The sequence below is a fragment of the Nilaparvata lugens genome, unplaced genomic scaffold, assembly GCF_014356525.2.
Source record: "Nilaparvata lugens isolate BPH unplaced genomic scaffold, ASM1435652v1 scaffold6778, whole genome shotgun sequence".
Classification (NCBI taxonomy): domain Eukaryota; kingdom Metazoa; phylum Arthropoda; class Insecta; order Hemiptera; family Delphacidae; genus Nilaparvata; species Nilaparvata lugens.
In genome coordinates, this window is record NW_024092529.1 from 1 (window position 1) to 13,716 (window position 13,716).

Sequence of the window (13,716 nt, forward strand, 5' to 3'; positions counted from 1 at the left end):
CACTATATATATATATAATCTACTTTGAAGATAGCCAACCAGCTAAGTGTAATTGCATTACACAGATGTCTGGCCGTGTCTATTTCTATAAGGTAGGGTTTCAATATTTTTCATGACGCGTGCTCATCAGTATCAATATTCTCACATTTGAAAAACAAATTTAATAGGTGATTGAGAATAAAATAAAAATTGATTAAATGAACCGAATAATGCCGAAGAAATTATAATATTCTGATTGAAAAAAATTAATTTGAAAATAGTTGAAAATATTTTTATCAGATGGAAAGATTTTCACGAAACTGGATAAATCATCATCATATGTGATACAAATTCAAACGTGAACTGAGTTTATTAACATAAGTGAGTTTTTGATCTTGGAGAAACCAAATAGCAGTTTTCAAGAGTAAATTATGATTCAACTGAATCAACTAGAACAGGTGACATCAGATACTTGTGGATGAGATAACTGCGTGAGGTCTACTGTTCACAGAACTACTAGTATTCAAGTAAGGTTTCAAGTTTTTAAATAAATATTTACTTGAGTAAGTACAGTTGTTGAATACTGACTTACAATTTAGTGACTTTTATAATTAAACTTGACTAAGAACGCTTTTCTGAATACGACCACAAGTCTAAACCCTTTTTTATAGATCATATACAAAGGTATAACTTAGATCATATACATAAGTAACAAAGGTTACTTACCTTTCCAAGTAGGGTAATCCATGTTCACCGTTAGAGCAATAGTTGTTGAACATTTCTAGCTTGATCAAATTAGGATGATGTCCTTTGAGAAAATAAATCCAACACTCAGCTGTCTTTTGGGTGTCTAGTAGACGAACACATTCTTTTCTTCTTATGTAATATTCTGGACATTCTTCAAAAATGTCAAGTTTTTCCAGCATTTTATCATTTATCTCATAGATCTCACCAGTAACGTTCTGAAAAATAAAGGTAAGTACTTATTAATTAACACACATGCAATGAAATACATCTATGTTTACAATGATGCCACAATTCAGACAAGATACTTAAAAATATGAATTTATATTGAACAGACTTATGCTCAGTTTGTAGGTCACTCATCACAAATGGATTGTCATTTTTGTAATATTATAACAGGTATTATTAGGTATTTTGTTGTTATTGTTGCATTGTTGTTGTATGTGCTACCATATATTGTTTGTTTCGCTCTGTTCGTTTTTATTCTAAATTAAATTTTAATCAAACAAATTTATTTTTACTTGATACTTCAAAGAGATCCATTGAATTTTCATTATTTTGAAATAATTAGAATGATTTTGATTATAATGCTCACATGGTAACTGGAATGTGAATGGGAGGGGCAGTATGGCAAAGAATAAAAACAATATATGCGAATGCTTCTCAGATCTGCACTTGTCCGTCTCTAACTTTAGTAAATAGTACCCGTTACCTTGGCATTATCATCGATAGCAGCCTGAGATGGTGTCCTCACATAGACTACATTTCAAAAAACTTCAAGCGCTTAACGCAAAAGTCTTTTATTTGCATAAAAATATCACCCCTGACTGCTTATATCTGATTTATAAGTCCTTGATGGAACCAATAATTAGATATGGCATTGAATCATGGGGAAGTGCAGCCAATTATCTTTTATCTAGAGTTGAACGAATACAATTGAGAACATTAAAATGTATAACTACCAGAATTCCTTATGTTAATAATATTGATCCATACAACCCACGTAGCTTACAAATATTCTATCATACCTTATCGCCCAAACATTTCTATCTTTTCAAAATTGTAATACTCCACAAAGAAAATTTATACTATAGACTCCTTGCTCCTCCCTCACCCTATAATTTAAGATCTCCCTCAATATATGTAGTACCCAGCAACAATAATATTTATGGTAAAAGATCCCTACATTATGTAATTCCCTACTTATTTAACAGACTTCCTCCAAATATTCGTGATTACTCTAAAAAGGATGTAATGTTGTACCTCAATAATAACAGCAGAATCAATTTATAAAACTAATATTACAAACGTACATATAATTTAAGAAACGTAAAGTTAAAAAATGACAGAATATGCTTACATTATTAGAATTTTTCAATTTTTGCTGGCTGAAAATTCAAATTTTTCCTTTTATTGTCACTGCCGCCTGCCTCAACGATAAAAATGCACTATTACTTGTGTAAAACAATTTTCCCGGTTTTCCTTTTTATTTCATTCCTTTCTAATACATTTTTATTTTTCCATTTTTTTTATTAATTCTGTATCAAAATCTTTATATTTCTTATTTTATTTTTCCATTTTTTATTAGTTTTCCTTCATTTTTTACTCAAATCTTTGGAGTGTAATATTTATTTTATTTATCTCTTTCCTGTATAGGGCTACTTGTAATATAAATATGAAGAAAATAAATAAAAATCTCAGTACCCTTTTTTAAAATATTTTATCACGACATGTTTCGGTCATTTATGCCATTTTCAAGTCACTTACCGAATAAGTGACCGAAACATGTGTGATAAAATATTAAAAAAAAAAGGGTACTGAGATTTTTATTTATTTTCTTCATATTTAATATTTATTTGTTAAGTTATTTATTTATTTATTTATTCACAATGGAGACAACGGGTTTCCCCAAATATGTCTCCTTAACAATAAAAATTGTACATATACAAATGAAAAAATAAAAATAATGATAAAAATAATACGAACTTATGCAATAATAAATATTACAAACAACAAAAATACCACCTAATTCAAAAATGAAAAATACAAAGATTTCAAATACTTATGAAGAAAGTAAAAATAAAACAAATTGATAATTCAAAATTCAAAAACTTATTATAATTGAAGAATATAATAACAAATAATAAACAAAAATTTTATCAATAGAATAAACAAATAACATTTATAACTGAACGACGTCCTAAACCATATGCACATTCACACTGATACACCAACTATTTATTTGATCAGATCATGCTTACACAAGATTTAATTATCATATAACGCTTTCCAGAATTAAGCGCGAGAAAACCAGAAGACATCTAGGCGCCCAGACAAGCTGTTATACGTTCTTTGCATCCTATTTAATAGTGCATAAAAATTGCATTCAATGAGGCATGCAATTTATAGTCTACACAGCTGCTGATTTTTCACCAAGTTACATTGAGATATTGAATTGCATGCATCATGGCATGCGATTTATAATCCACTCGACAGCTGATTTATGATTAATAATTCTCCATAGTCTAATTTTTACTCTAATATTGGCGTATGAAGGAGGCTCCTTTTCCTTTTATATTATCCTTGAAATGCAAAATTTCCAAAAACCCTGTATATACGTCGACGCGCAATTAAAAAAGGAACATACCTTTCAAATTTCATAAAAATCTATTACCGCGTTTCGCCGTAAATGCGCAACATATAAACAAGAGAAATGCAAAACCGTCGACTTGAATCTTAGACCTCACTTCGCTCGGTCAATTATGGAGAAATTCCACATCTCTGTTCTTAGTGTAAATTTTATTAATGGCTAAACTCAAACTATATTTTTAAAATGTTTGTTTCAGGCATGTCCTCTGAAGAAATGGAAGCGAGTCATCTCAATCACTTGTTATTTGTCTATGGAACTCTTAAACAAGGCGAACCAAACCAAGATGTAATAAAAACAGAAAACAAAATCGATGGAAAAGAGCAACCTCAATCTCAATTCATAGGCAAAGCAGAGACTATTGTTTGCTATGAATTGAGATTGAGGTTGCTCTTTTCCATCGATTTTGTTTTCTGTTTTTATTACATCTTGGTTTGGTTCGCCTTGTTTAAGAGTTCCATAGACAAATAACAAGTGATTGAGATGACTCGCTTCCATTTCTTCAGAGGACATGCCTGAAACAAACATTTTAAAAATATAGTTTGAGTTTAGCCATTAATAAAATTTACACTAAGAACAGAGATGTGGAATTTCTCCATAATTGACCGAGCGAAGTGAGGTCTAAGATTCAAGTCGACGGTTTGGCATTTCTCTAATGTTTATATGTTGCGCATTTACGGCGAAACGCGGTAATAGATTTTATGAAATTTGAAAGGTATGTTCCTTTTTTAATTGCGCGTCGACGTATATACAAGGTTTTTGGAAATTTTGCATTTCAAGGATAATATAAAAGGAAAAAGGAGCCTCCTTCATACGCCAATATTAGAGTAAAAATCAGACTATGGAGAATTATTAATCATAAATCAGCTGTCGAGTGGATTATAAATCGCATGCCATGATGCATGCAATTCAATATCTCAATGTAACTTGGTGAAAAATCAGCAGCTGTGTAGACTATAAATTGCATGCCTCATTGAATGCAATTTTTATGCACTATTAAATAGGATGCAAAGAACGTATAACAGCTTGTCTGGGCGCCTAGATGTCTTCTGGTTTTCTCGCGCTTAATTCCGGAAAGCGTTATATGATAATTAAATCTTGTGTAAGCATGATCTGATCAAATAAATAGTTGGTGTATCAGTGTGAATGTGCATATGGTTTAGGACGTCGTTCAGTTATAAATGTTATTTGTTTATTCTATTGATAAAATTTTTGTTTATTATTTGTTATTATATTCTTCAATTATAATAAGTTTTTGAATTTTGAATTATCAATTTGTTTTATTTTTACTTTCTTCATAAGTATTTGAAATCTTTGTATTTTTCATTTTTGAATTAGGTGGTATTTTTGTTGTTTGTAATATTTATTATTGCATAAGTTCGTATTATTTTTATCATTATTTTTATTTTTTCATTTGTATATGTACAATTTTTATTGTTAAGGAGACATATTTGGGGAAACCCGTTGTCTCCATTGTGAATAAATAAATAAATGAATAACTATTAATTGCGTGCAATAAAGCATGCAATTAATAACTAAAATAACAAAGAATTGTCTCTCGAAATTTTTCTGCTTTGAACTTGGGCTGTCCTGTTGCCAGTATGTCTTGAAGGAGATTAGCTTTTGATGTTAGCATTTTTGATACACCAACCCCAACAGCCATTAGCCGTTTGTACACCGATATCTCGCCAACACGACATACAGACAGGATTTACTCTGATGGACAGTATAAGAGGAGGCTGCGGTTTATAACTGCACGAGGTCTACTGTTCACAGAACTACTAGTAAGGTGAAATAAAATAAATTTTATCATTTAGGCAACTGAAGTTTTTGACAATTGACAATTAGTCAATTTGTCAATTGACTAATGACATTAGTCATTTGACTAATGACATTTTGCCATTTATTTAGACAACTAAAGTTTCAATGACATAAGACTGAGGAAAATGGATAAAGTCTCAGTCTAGCCAAAACAGACTACTGATGATGATGCCTTAAGTGCATTGAAACTTAATTTGCTCAAATAAATTATGTGGAACTGATAATCTTTCTTTCATTTCACCTTAATTAATCCGTTAATATGGATTACATTTACACAACACATTTTAGTTTGAAAAGTTGAAAGAATTTATATGTTCAACAGTTGTGATCAATTCTTGTTATTCATTTATACATTGATAGATACAATGGACCATATGAATAAAGTTGAGCATTTGCTTATACTTCTAAAATATTGAGCATATGCTTCATTTTCTATGTGAGCAAAACCTTTTGCTCATGCTCATCAAAAAAATAGTTTGAGCATTTGGTCAAAAGTAAAATTTTATAATCAAAATTGTATGAATAAACTGGAGCATTATTGCTCAACTTTTGAAGCAAATGCTTCAAGAAAGGTGAGTTTAGTCTAGAGCAGCTTTTCAACTTTTGCCCATAGTAAAATGGCTTAACTAATTCGTGTGAGGAAGAGGAAACTATACCAGATACGATCGCAACAAATAGTTGATAACTATAAAACTCTTTTTAGATTCAACCGTGATATATATCACCATTATTCCTACAAAAGAATAAATACAAAATACCTATCGATTATAAAGATAGCCATCACAGAATAGGAAATAGGCATTTAAGAAGATGAGAGTGTAGACGATTATAAGAAGGCTATTGAGATTATAAGAATATGCTGAAGATTATTATAGAGATGACATTTTTTCACGCTATTATTTCAAAATTCAGAACTCAACTAACCTGAAACTCAATTCATAGATAGAGAGAACAGAACAGATGACCAAACACAAGCATTATCTATACTTGCATATTTAGCGCTTATGGGAGTAGCAAATTTCACTATAAAAACAAAGTAAGGCTATTCAGCTGATGAAAAATCTTTAAAATACGTGTCAATTTGCTCTGGAGTTCAGGAGCATAAGGTAAGAGCATAAGGTGAAGCTTATTCGTATAAAAATGAACAAATGCTTATGCTTCTACCTAATGCTCATGAGCAAAACCTTATGCTCCATGCTCATGCTCATGAGCATATGCTCTGTTTTTATCCATATGGCCCAATATCAATCTCAACTATGAATGATTGGGAAAGGAACAACAGGCTTATAGCCCAAAACTGTTCCTTTCATTGTTATCACTGTTGTTGTTAATTGCCACTTTGTTCTTTATATTAATGGAGTAACAATTATAATTTATAATAAAGTGACAAATACTATTACTTTTGAAAAAACAAATATCAAAATGGCTTACTGGATGTCTGCCTGAAACTATTCAGAGTTATTTTTCTGTAATAATCTGATTCCCATTCTATTATAATACTTCTTTTACCTTTTTTGCACATACCAACTTGAAAGAGAAAGATGTGTGTGTGTGTGTGTGAATGTAGCATTAAAATAGTACTTTACGTAACAAGTCCGGTAACGATAATTAACCGCATAAGTATGATTGTTTCTGCCCGAAACGTAGTTGAGGGCAGAATTATCATACGAATGCGGTAAATACGTTACCGTACAAGTTATGTACAATATTTTTTGTCATACTTATCTGAGAAAGAATAATATTGCTGAAAAACAGAAACCATTACCTGCTGCTTCTCGAGCTACTGCATTCTATAAACATGACCTAGTCCGTAGCGCCTAGTTCATAACAGACAGACCCTTCGAGCTCAAATAAAATAATAAAGGCCTAAATTATAAGATTTCAGATGAGTTCTTATAACTTGAAACTCCTTAAATGAGTTCTTTAATATTTGAGTTAGTATATTAATTACTCAGATGTTATTAGGACTCAGTAGAGTCCTAACATACTCGACTGTAAAGAGAACATAATATGATCTCTTTACAGTAATAGTATGCTGTAATGAAAATCACATGTTTTCTTGTTTTGCAAACAGCTGTTTACCGGCTTGATTTAAAGCATGGAAAACAGCTGCAATTGAGTAAGTATGACAAAATTTTTTTTTTCACTGACCTCCTACTTGCATACAAATTGAGCATAATTTAGCAAGTAGTATTTTTGTTTTGACAGGAACTAACTTTATAGAAGTTTATTTCTTTATTTCACTGAGTTGTGTTTTTTGTCAAAATAAAAAATGATTTGATTTGATTATTAAAAAAACTTTTTGTATCAATACTATTGACAAATGTGAGGTAGAATTGTACCATAATGAAATAAAAACAAAGGTATGTTGTCTATTCTACTGAAAAGATTCTATTGATACAAAACTCAATCTGCAATAATTGATGTTGATTATGCATTGAGCAATGAAACCTAGGTTTTGAATCTAAGGAACCATTTCTAGAGACATATGTTTTCTTTTTTTTATTTATAATGTTACAACTATACTACTTGTCACAACGAAATGTACTAAAAAACCGAATTTGTGAATCCTGAGGAAACTGTCTCAACTGTAGTGATTTAAAGAAACATCCCCGTATCACCTAAACACACAGGATATTCCCAATTTATGGAAAAGCACCACAGGCAGACTTCTAGAGTTTGCAAAGACAACCATTCTCCTATCGAATCTCCGGAGGTGAAGCTCCAGTGGATTTCAAGAAATTTAAGCAACAGAGAAAGGAAGGTTCTATAATAATAATATTCTTATGGCTTTTATTGGTGGGGAGTTCTTGACGGAAGTTCCACCTCGCCTGGATATATCATTAGAGCCGTCAATGGGCCTTATGACTGTCATACTACCAGGACCGACAGTTTAACGTGCCCATCCGATAACACGGTAGTGACCTGATCAAAACCTTTTGGCTCTGAGTGGGTTTGAACTGGGATCTCTAGGTTGCTACGCAATCACACTATCCACTAGATCACAGATCACTCCAAGGTTCAGCGAACTGTGCTGACGACTGGGTTTGCAATTAAATTTGTCATCTTACTGTTACATATGATAATACCGGAATGAGTCCTATCAGCCTTTCAATCTTCAAAGCTTGATGAGTAATGAAATGAACAAAACATAATAGTTCAATCTCAGTTGCCTTGAGTAGTGTACAACAAATCACAAAAGCAAATAAATAGCAAGAAATAACCAGATTGTTGCAAAACTAAAGCAGAAAGTAACAAAAGAATAGAACATAATTTTAATTTGCCATGTGATACATATTAGTACAATAGGCTTCGTCATTGGAATAAACATGAAATTAAGAGATTGATTTGGTTCATTTTATTTGCTTTATAATATACCTCTCTCCAGATTGAGTTTTTTTTTGTTACTCTAGCATATTCTATCTTAAACAAATTTTTTATTGTATTTAGTCATATATTCCATAGCTATGAATAGTTTAATTTAAGATTATATATATTGATGCTACTAGACAACTCGCTCCTCTCTCACTGGCATTTGTGCCCATAGAGGAGCCTCCAATGAAATATATTTTTATTTTTTACATGCAAATATAATTGTATTGTTAATCTTTTTTGGAGAATAAAGAATTTCAATTTCAATTATGGTTGATCTGTTCCATGCGCTACTCCCGTTGTAAGTTTGGCCACTTCAAGAGCCAATTCGTAAATTAAGAGCCACTAAAGTAAATTCGTACGGTATAGCTTTTGTTTATTTATTTATTTAATCATTCAGAATTACACAACTTATAGAAAAGTACTACAGTAGGCTTATAAGCCCAAAACGGTTCCAATTCTAATTTATACAACAGTCCAAATGTAGCTAGGTTATGTGTCACTTAACATTCTTCTATTACACACTCAATTTACAATTCAAAACACACAAAATTCATTTTTAAATTAAAAAATACTTTAAAATTAAATTAAATCAATCACAATTAATTAGAAAATTCCAAATTTTGAAAAAACTTTGTTGGCGAGGAGTCCCTTTCGGGAAGGTCCCACTTGACCTGAGTACATCATTTAAGACTGTCATACTTCAGCTGGGACTGGGACCGACAATTAACGTGCCCATCCGATAACACGGGAATCACCTGTTCTAAAACTTTTGGTGGTGAGCGGATTTGAACCCGGGATCTCTAGGCTGCTAAGCAAGTACTCTATCTACTAGACCACTCCATTAAAATGGAAAATAACTCCTCTAAATACCATTTATTAATTAAAATTGTTTTCCAGTGGTTCGGAAACCAACTAAAGCTGCTGGTCCACTCATCTCTCATCATCAGTTTTATTAGGAACGCACAAGCCTGAAGCTCATTTGGGCATAATCCTCAACAGAAAAATCATAAAGTAAAAAAAGCAGAAAAATCATAATCAAATCATCATAATCGAAGTAGGTACTCATGAATACTATAAAATGCTCAAGGCCTAAACTCGAGCCATTTAGATGATGATACCACAGAATTAATAATAGCATTATAGATATTACCGATATTAATAATAGCATTATAGGAGTTTTCTCTGATGATACTTATAATTTCTTTTTATCAATAGTAGTCTAAATTGGATTAGAAAGGAAATTGGAAGATGTGATAAAGTTGTTTCTCTTCCACGTATTTAGTTGGATTCTATTCTACTAGACTAGACCAGTATACTCTTCAATATATTATAGACGCGCGGCCACAGCCGCTCAGTTTCTACCGGTTGTAACAGTCTCAGGTTATTTTAATCTAAAGCCTATGCCAATATTCCACATGAAATCACTTGTTAAGAGCAAAGTTCTAGTGATGTATGATACGTCACCTTAATGTGAATGGAATTATATATTGAATGAAATTCATAATTCATACTAATTCAACTATATTATAGTTGCGGCTACAGCTGTATAGCTAAAATTGTAGAGCCATCGCTAAGGAAACGCACCTTCAACCACTTGATAATTTCAATTCTGCATGGCTATTACAAATAATAATAATAATATAATAATAATAATAATAATAATAATAATAATAATAATAATAATAATAATAATAATAATAATAATAATAATAATAATATTTTATTGTCAGAAAGCCATATTATATAGCATGGACAAAGTCATATAACTAAATTACAGTAATAACTAATAATTATAGTTAAGTCACAATCTAGGATTTGTTATCACAATATGTTCATAAATTATGACACTCATAAAATTCGGTTAATTTATAAAAAGGATCTGAAATCAGCCATCGGCACATCTTTTGTTCAAATGTTTTTTATAATATAATCAATGCAATATAACCAAGATATAATCAATGGTCAGAAGCTTATGATCTGAGTACGGAAATGGCAGAACCCTGGTAGAAACGGCTGTACTCCTAACATTAGTGAGTATGTTATCAAGACAAGCATTATCTCTTGTATTCTCAGTATTGGTAAAAATTATGTTGAATTGTCTTAGTAAGTTTTTTAATTCAAAACAGCTACGCTTGTCTCTATTTAAGTCAAAATCCGAGTTGATGTCACCACCTATAAACAATTTGAATCTTTTAAATGCAGGTCTACATGAAAAGTTTAGGAGTTTGTCCAATTGTTCCAAGAAGATTCTACAGCTTCCATTTGGAGATCTATAAATTGATAAAATTGCTAATTTTGAAATATGATTGATTACACATGTAGCTTCAAAATCCAACTCCCTGCAGAGAAAATCGGCATTCAAAGAATCAAACTCTCCAATTGTATTTCTTATAAAAATTGCTACTTCACCTCGAATGTGATTTGTTCTGTGGAAGCTATTGCCAAGGTAAAAGTCATCTAGTTTTATAAAAGACAATTGAGCCTCTCTACACCAGTGCTCACTCATACAAATAATATCAATGCTTTTATCAACTGCAAACTCATTTAACATATCCTCCTTATTCAAATTCAAATTTATTTATTCCACACTCATAAATCAAACAGAGCTCTACATGACAATATAATCCAACCAAAGTGTAATAATAATAAACGGTAAGTGAAAAACCCTTATTGGTTAAACCCTGCATGTTGATAAACCCCAATTTCAATTTTCTAAAAAAGAGTTTTGAAGCTGTATATCAATCACAGATGAGTCACTGATTTCCATGTTTGAACCACTAGTTTGAGTTGACAAGTCTATCAGGATTGAGGCCAATGCGAGAACGGTCACAGGGAACAGGGTCACATGGTGAAGGGGGCTGCTCTCCACCATCACTCGAGTTCAAGTCCGTAGCTAGTACCTCCGTCGTCGTAATGGGCGTCTCCGAGTTGACACAAGTCCCGCTGCGATGTTCATTATGACGTCAGTAATATATTTTTTACCCAAGTAGTTCAGGTGAAGACCATGTGTTGTGTGGAAGCGTGGCCCTAAGGAGCTCAAGTCCGAAAAATACATGTTAGAGAATTGTTCACTTATGTCTTTCAAGCGTTCATTGGTTTTTGCAATTTCCTCATTTACACATGACCAAGAGGGTAAGTCATATCGATGCGGCACTGAGAAGATCAGAACATTAGTGTGTTGCAAATCCTCAATTCTCACTTTGAATGATTGAATGAAATTATTAACTTCATTACAGGCAACATCATTTATTTGTTCCTGCGATAATGACAGCAAGGTCTTTGTTGTACATATCAGAGCATACACTTATACACTCTTCAGTGACCTTATCGAATTTTGCCCCAGGTTTCATCATGTGAAAAATTTTAAAATCACTCATTGACCTGATTCTATTAGCCATCAGTCTTTCCTGACTGGCTGAAAAACATTGTATTTTAACTTGGAATGAAATTTTCGTTTTTGTTTGAGTTGACACATTTGCATGCGCTCTAGAACTGTTCAACTGTTTCCGAAAGCCGTTATTCACTTTATTTAGATTACGAGACTGATGTGAGTCATTTGAGAGATTAAGTGTCAGAATGTTGGATTTATTAATAATTTTTTCTATGGATTTTCCTTCCATTGTCATTATACTGTCTTGCTGGTTTAAAGGCACCATCTACGCCTGATACTGCAGAGACTAAATTCCCAGTTATCTGCCTTGAGAGTGCATTCTTGAACCTTTCTTGCATCTCAACTTTATCCTCCCAACGACGCTGTCTCAGTTCCATCAATTCCATTTGTTTACCCTTCAGTTTTTCATGTACATTAGAGCAGTCAGGAAATGAAATTTTCGTTTTTGTTTGAGTTACACATTTACACGAGCTTTACATTCAACAGCTACTTCCTCATTCTTTTTGCTATGTTTTTCACCAATTAACTTCTTCAATCTATCTTCAGATTTTTATAAATCATTCACCCTAGCTCTTAATCTTTCGATTTCACCCTCTGACTGTTCCTCCATGTTCAGAGAATCCTCAAAACATTGGGCTCTCCTTTGTTTTTCATCATGCAATTTTTTCTTAAGAATGGAGTTCTCTTCCAGTACTTCAGTCAAATGAAGCTGCAGATCAGTATTCATTTTTAGGACAGGATAGTCAGGAAAAAAAGGAGTCGCCAAGAGAGCTTTCATGGCCTTATTGGAATAGAAGAGGAAGCTCCTGATAACATAGGAAACAAATATAGGAAAAGAGGGCACCTACCTACAGGAAACTTGTTTGAAATTGGCGCGGCTATAAATTCAAACAGCTGTTAAGACACTCTCACATGCACATGAAATTTACTCACTCAGAAAAAACACAACTTAAAACACCAAAAATACTTCAAACATTTGAAAGATATAGAGCCACAAAACCGTCCAACCTAGCCGAGCGCTCGGCATCCATCGATTCTTGATTCGCCTATCAATTAGCAATATTGGGTACACAATTTGTTCAACTGATTTCTTTGAACTAACTTGATTTGAATCAATGTTGTCCACCTCTTTCTGCTTTTCTTCTTTTTCATTATTTTTTATATGGAGAACGGGGTATTGCAGAGCAAAGTAGCTTCATTGAGAAATAATTATAGATAAAGGTGCAATTCCTAAAGAGGCAGATACATTAATCAAGTATCAAGTTTACTTCCATTCAAGTTATTCAACGTTTGAGTTAAATAGGCGATTTTGACAACTTGAATTCAAGTTTTCATAACCTCAAAAGTATATAGCGTGATCATAAATTAAAAAATATCTCAATGGTTTCTTCTCACTCTTCATACTTCTCTTGCAGATTAATTATTTATAAAAATGAACTTGGAAACTTTTGTAAAAACTATTGTTTTAATTTGAATAATTTGGAGGTTAGAACTTACCTACCATTCAGGTTCAGAATCGAAACTTTCAAATAATCGATAGAGGATCAAAATATCGATTTTGAAAGATCAATCAAACACAATCGAACAAAATATCGATTTGGAGTGATCAACCATTACCAGTGAGAAAGAAATTAATGAGAGATTCCTTTTACTTTGTGCTGGATGCAATGAATGCTTTGTGGGCAATGAATGCTTAAAAAAGGATGTAGAGGGAAATGTTTGGAAGATAATTTTTGATCCCATAGTTCAATCAATGGTA

General features: G+C 32.1%; 1 protein-coding gene across 1 annotated transcript; it reads right to left on the reverse strand.

The window, feature by feature from the left end:
- Positions 1–611: 611 nt before the first annotated feature.
- LOC111059109 (putative gamma-glutamylcyclotransferase CG2811) lies at positions 612–13,477 on the reverse strand. The gene is made up of 3 exons (XM_039445377.1): positions 13,455–13,477; positions 3,740–3,885; positions 612–941 (listed from the first exon to the last, which is right to left on the reverse strand). The coding sequence occupies exons 1-3, from the start codon at positions 13,459–13,461 to the stop codon at positions 702–704; spliced, it is 393 nt and encodes a 130-aa protein (XP_039301311.1). The 5' UTR covers positions 13,462–13,477; the 3' UTR covers positions 612–701.
- Positions 13,478–13,716: the final 239 nt, after the last annotated feature.